This window comes from Podarcis filfolensis (assembly GCF_964270895.1).
Source record: "Podarcis filfolensis genome assembly, chromosome: 13".
Classification (NCBI taxonomy): Eukaryota; Metazoa; Chordata; class Lepidosauria; order Squamata; family Lacertidae; genus Podarcis; species Podarcis filfolensis.
Window position 1 is genome coordinate 12,097,615 of NC_139615.1, and position 6,000 is coordinate 12,103,614.

General features: G+C 45.8%; 1 protein-coding gene across 1 annotated transcript; it reads right to left on the minus strand.

Annotated features, from left to right (window-relative positions):
* Positions 1–610: 610 nt before the first annotated feature.
* Positions 611–5,223, minus strand: LOC310748355 (olfactory receptor 2D2-like). The gene is made up of 2 exons (XM_083584078.1): positions 5,097–5,223; positions 611–1,950 (listed from the first exon to the last, which is right to left on the minus strand). Exon 2 carries the CDS (start codon positions 1,947–1,949, stop codon positions 984–986), a length of 966 nt encoding a protein of 321 aa, XP_083440204.1. The 5' UTR covers position 1,950; positions 5,097–5,223; the 3' UTR covers positions 611–983.
* Positions 5,224–6,000: the final 777 nt, after the last annotated feature.

Consider the following 6,000-nt stretch of genomic DNA (forward strand, 5'->3'; position numbering starts at 1 on the left):
AGACTGGGGAAAACTATGGAAAGTAAATTTAAAATTTACTGACTATATACAGTGGTACCTCGGGTTAAGAACTTAATTTGTTCTGGAGGTCCGTTCTTAACTTGAAACTGTTCTTAACCTGAGGTACCACTTTAGCTAATGGGGCCTCCCGCTGCCGCAGCACAATTTCTGTTCTCATCCTGAAGCAAAGTTCTTAACCCGAGGTACTATTTCTGGGTTAGCGGAGTCTGTAACCTGAAGCATCTGTAACCTGAAGCGTCTGTAACCCGAGGTACCACTGTATTGTTAAAAGAGAATTATATGAAGATGATGTACCGATGGTATATTACACCTGTAAAAATGGCAAAGATGTATAGAACAAGCGCTAATAAGTGTTGGAAATGTAAAGAAAAGGAAGGTACATTTTTTTCATATGTGGTAGAATTGTAAAATAATTAAAAACTACTGGGAAATTGTGTTAAATATAATGTAAAATCCAATAAAAACCATTGAAAAGAAGGTGCATTTTAAAGTTTGGTGTAGATACCTGCGTTTCAGGCAAACATCACAAAACACATTACATTTAAAAGAGAGAGAGAATAAATACGATGGTAAAGACATGATTCCAACTAGGAATTTCTTCTGCTGCTTCTTCTTTTGAAAGCCAGTTCTTTTCTCTGCTTAAGGCAGGTCAGTTCTTAAGAAACCCTCTGGTGCTAGCCTGGAATGAAAGGACCCACCTCAACTGGAACACCAGAAGCTAAATGGTAGGTATCTCTTCATGCAACTCTCACCACCACCACCCCAACCCCTGCTCCTACCCTCAGGTCCTTGAATGATCCTGTCATTGCTAAATACAGGAGATCAAGAGACACTTTCTATCAGATTTTCTGAGGTCCTATAAATCTATGAGCTTCAGTGAGTTCCCTCACGCCGTCCTGTTCGACCTTCAATATCATAGATTTGTTTGGACAACCACAGTTTGCTAAACACAATGCTGCCTCTCAAGACCACTCAGGCCTTGTGTTTATCAGCTCTATCTTGAAGACTTTAGCCACTGCGGCATGGACATCCTTATTCCGCAAAGTGTAGATGATCGGGTTGAGGAGAGGGGTGATGACAACATAAAAGATGGAAACGTGTTTGTCATGGCTGGGGTCTGTCCCTGACCGAGGCCTCATGTACAGGCCAATGAGGCAGCCATAAAACATGGTGACCACCATCAGGTGGGAGGCGCACGTGGAGAAAGCCTTGCTCCGGCTCTCGCCCGAGCTCATGCGCACGACAGTCGCCATGATGAGTCCGTAAGAGATCAAGATGGTGGCCAGAGGGACTATTAGTATGAAAACCCCCACCCCTAAGATGATGGCCTCTGTGAAGCTCGTGTCGGTGCATCCCAGCCTTATCACCATGACAAACTCGCAGTTGAAATGGTTGATCTCATTGGGGCCGCAGAATGGGAGCTGCATGATAAAAGCTGTGATGAGCCCAGAGAGAAGGAAGGCTCCTACCCACGAGATGGCCGCCAGCATCAAACAGCGTGCCCGGCTCATGGCTACAGCATACACCAGGGGGCAGCAGATCGCCATGTAACGGTCGTAGGCCATGGCTCCCAGCAAGAGGCCTTCGGTGCAACCCAGAGAGCAGGCCATGTACATCTGGAAGGCGCAGCGCCCAAACGAAAGCCTCCCATCCCCGGCGAGCAGGTGAGCCAACATCTGGGGCACGACGGTGCTGGTGAAGCACATCTCCAAGAGTGAGAGGTTGGTGAGGAAGAAGTACATCGGGGTATGGAGGCGGAAGTCCATTTGGACCAGCAGGATGATGAGGAGGTTGCTCGCCATGGAGATCAGATAGGCAACAAGGATAATCACAAAGAGGGCAAGCTGTGTTCTCCGGTGGCTGGTGAGTCCCACCAGGTAGACCTGGGTGATCATGGTGTAGTTCCCAGGCACTGTTCTGTCTTGCATCCTGCAGAGAAAAGAGGAACAGGGAGGGTTAACAAACAAGTTCCCAGATGGCATAACTGGACAGGATTGGCTGGTATATTTGTGTTGTATTTGGTTGATTATGCCCCTCCACATTCCACCAGCTTTGAGGGCAGCCTTCCTTCATGGCAGGGCCCCAAGTGTGCTGTTAAAGGACAAGAAAAATGACACCCACAAAGTAGGAGGCCAGCTGGATATCCAATACTTGGGTCACCTCCAGACTGTCAGTATTTTGCAAACACATACCAGAAAATTTTGTTGCTCTAAAGCAACAAAATCTACTTTACAAAAAAAAATAGACTTTATGTGATTAGGAAAGTGAAGAAGAAATGCGCTGAAAATTATACATGGCATGGAGGAAGTGGGTATAGAAAAGTTTTTCTCCATCTTTCGTAACTCTAGATCTTCTGGACATCCAAGGAATCTGAATGCTGGAAGATCCAGGACAGATAAAAGTACTTCTTCATGCAATGCATAGGGCTCATCTACACTTCTGCTTGTCCTTAGTGGTTTTTCATTTGTCCCATGCTTTGGGGGCCCTGGGTCTGAGCGGTTTTCCATTTGCCCTGCTGCTTCCCCCTGGGAAACCCACTATTTAGCGCTAAATTGGAGCAAACATCAGTCTGGTGCAAAACCCACTTGACAGTGGTAAACAGCAGGCTTTCCCAGGGGTAAGTGTGGACAAGCCCTTAGTTAAACTATGGAACCCACTCCCATAGGAGGCAGTGACAGCTTGAAGTGAATTTTGAAATTCCACAGAAACCACTCAGCATCGGAAGTTAGGGCTTTTATGATGTGTGTAGAATTCAGAAAGCAACGTTTCTACCCCCCAAATCCATGACTATGTGTGGTTCCAATAGGGCAGATCATTTAATCAAGCTGAGATAAGAATATGGGCTTTTATAGTTAACAGAAGTTACAGGGACATGGCAAGCTGTGTTACATTGAATCAGAGTTTGGGTCCATCTAACTCAGTGCTGCCTGCAGTGACTGACAGCAGCTCTCCTGCCCAAAAGAGGTGGGATTGAGCCTGGGACCTTCTGCATGCAAAGCAGATGCTCTCACATGGAGTCATGGTCCTTCTCCATAAGGGAAGGTTCTTCATCCATGATGTGAATCTAGCATTTCCAGGTTTTGCAGCTTCTATGGCAGACAAACAAATCAGTGAAAGTCAACTGAACTTCCTTACCATGTTAATTCAGAGCAGTGGGAGAAAGCCAGAGGCATTCGTTAAATTGCAGAACTGCTCCAGAGCAAGGAAGCTATGAATGTTTAGTTGACGTCATGGGAGCTAGCCCAGCAGTGCCCATCATAGGATATGCTGCAAATTTGTAGGGCTGTGGGGTGTTTTCCCTGCCCCTGCCGCCCCCACCCCCTGATGCTCATTTCCAGAGTTCAGCTCTACTGGGGAGGAAAAGGTATTGTTGTAAGACTGGGCATCTGGACAGCAGAGGCATAACACAGCCAGATGGAACTTGGTTAATTGTATGTTGCCAAGTTGCCAAGTACATCTGTTGCTAGGGAAGGTGCTGGTGATTGATCTCAATAGCAAGGACTTCCCCAAATCTCCTGAATGGGACATAAAGGCATATGTTCCTCTTTCAAGTATGACATAGGCAAAAGGGTGGCATAATCTAGGTCTCTCTCTCTCTCTTTAAAGAAACAGCTGTTTGAATGGGGAAGTGAGACAGGGCATTCCCAGGCCATTGCCATTTCTGGCAAATTCAGGTTGTTCACTTAAAGATGATTTATCACCAGTGCAACAAAGCTGCTTCACTGCAAAACAGACTTTTTGCAAACAGGGAAGTGAAGGGAGAAACATGTGGTTTCTTGATGCAAACTTCCCGCAGACAAGACAGATTGAATGCTCAGTAAATAGCTGTGGCCATTTAACCTCCCTTCAAACTTTGTGCAAACAAATCAGGACAAATACTCAACAGGCCAAGTGGAAGCAACCTGGGAGAAATTCATTTAAGGCTCTGAAACCTCTGGAAAGTGTATTTAGGACTGCTGACTCTAGTTGGGATGTGCTGTTGGACAGTTCAAGCTGTAAATAAGTTCACTCTGTAAATAAACACAATCATTACTCAATCCCATAAGCCTTCAGTGATCTATTTATACAGGAAACTTAACCTGGTCTAAGCAATGGACCTCTGGAACTTCTTGTTCCTCAGGGACCTAGGGGTGAGCCTAAGAGCATGTTTAATCAAACTGGGAACAACTTCTAAGGTGATCCTTTAATTTAGGGATAGCCAGTGTTATGCCCTCCAGATGTTGTCGAGACTACAACTCCCATCAGCCCCAGCCAGCATGGCCAGTGGTCAGGAATGGTGGGAGCTGTGGTCCAACAATATCTGGAGGCACCATATTGGCTTTCCCTGCCTCAGGTATTGTGTTGCTCCCTCCCTGTATAACCCTGCCTTGGATAGTAAGACTTGCAGGGAATAAGCAGTAACCAAAGGATGCTTCAATAGCAACTGTCTGGATTGAGTGTGGATTTCTGGTACACATTGAAGACCTGATTTACAGATCCTGGTTCCTCCTGGATCCCACTGTAAAGGGATCACGTGAGTCTCACAAACCACAAATATGGAGGGCTGGTGTGGTTCACATCAGTATGGAGGAGGGGGCTAGACCCAAGAAGATTCTACTCTCCACTTTTTACACTCAGTAAGAATCCCATCAGATGTTGCTTGAAATGAGACCTTCAGGGAATCCTTCCTACTTTTGACTTGTATTGCCTACATTGATGTGACGAAGAGCTGCAGCTCTGATTTACGTGCAAAAGGTCCCTGGGTTCAATCCCCTGTGGTGGTTCGACCATTACTACCATGCAGATATATGTTAAATGACTTAGAAATCTGTTCCCAAGTGCATATTGGAGTTAAAAATGAGTCTGAAAGGGCTGAAGATGCCTGCTCTCAGGTGCACACCCTCTTCATGCCAGGCACACTGAGCAGACCCATTCGGGCCTCACCGCTACCCCTTTCCACCCATGACCTGAGAGTAGAACCAAGAATGCACATGACACATTGCAAGGTGAAGATCAGCAGGATTGTTGGGAAATCTCGTTTTCAGGGAACCTCATCTGCTGTTGACAGATGTTCCCATTAATAGACACACACACACCTCGCAAAGCTTCTCAAGAACTGCAGGGTTCTTCCAGCACACAGTTTGAAAAGCTGCCACTTCACATCAATCCCAGTTCATTGCAAGACAATTGCATCCCTCACACTAGAGAGAAAAACTTGTGAAATGTGTCTTCCCACCCATGATGGAGATACAATGGACTCAACAGTTTGAAATGCTCTAAAGAAGGATGGGCTGGAATCCTTAAAAGTGGTGCCTTAGACTACAAAGCACATTTCCCCCCCCCCCCTTGGAATTCTGCTCTATGAGGTGCAAACTGTGGCGCCCAGAATTCTTTAAGGTATAGTGGTTGCACAGCCCTGGACATTAGCCATAAAGCTAATTTTACTTTTAACCATTTTTGTGAGAAGGGTGGCATAGAAGAGAAGCAGACATATAACAGAGAGAGGTGATCAGACATACAGATCAAGAGGCAGTCACTGCACTGTTTTATTTCATTCAAGTTCTGTGTTCGGATCAGCCCACCTGAGACCACCACACCTTGCACCTTGGATAATGTCGCCGAGCACTGCCAGGATTCTCTAAGCTTCAAGCTCCTTCAAGATATCTCTATGACGAGTTCTTAAAGCCTTCTAAAGGGAGGGAGACCACCGTCTGTTTCCAGTCATGGATTCTACTGGCCCATTGTTGACCCATGAATTTAGTACAGAATGAACACTTTCTTTCCATGGCTCCTTGCCTAATGTATTACTCTCATCTATTTAAGAGCTCGGTGCAATAATAAACTTTCTAGTTCTGCTCCATGCGGGATCCATCATCTTGCCCCCCAAAGACCATTCCCCTATTTCCATCTGGATTATAAACAACTAATTATTGCACTTAAATCCCCCTGTGTGTGACTTCTGCCTTTGTCATTTGGGAATGGTGCTTTTTATGCTCAGAA

Bases quoted from the DNA above. Each gene is read 5' to 3' on its own strand.
- LOC310748355 (XM_083584078.1), bottom strand. From the start codon at position 1,949: ATGCAAGACAGAACAGTGCCTGGGAACTACACCATGATCACCCAGGTC.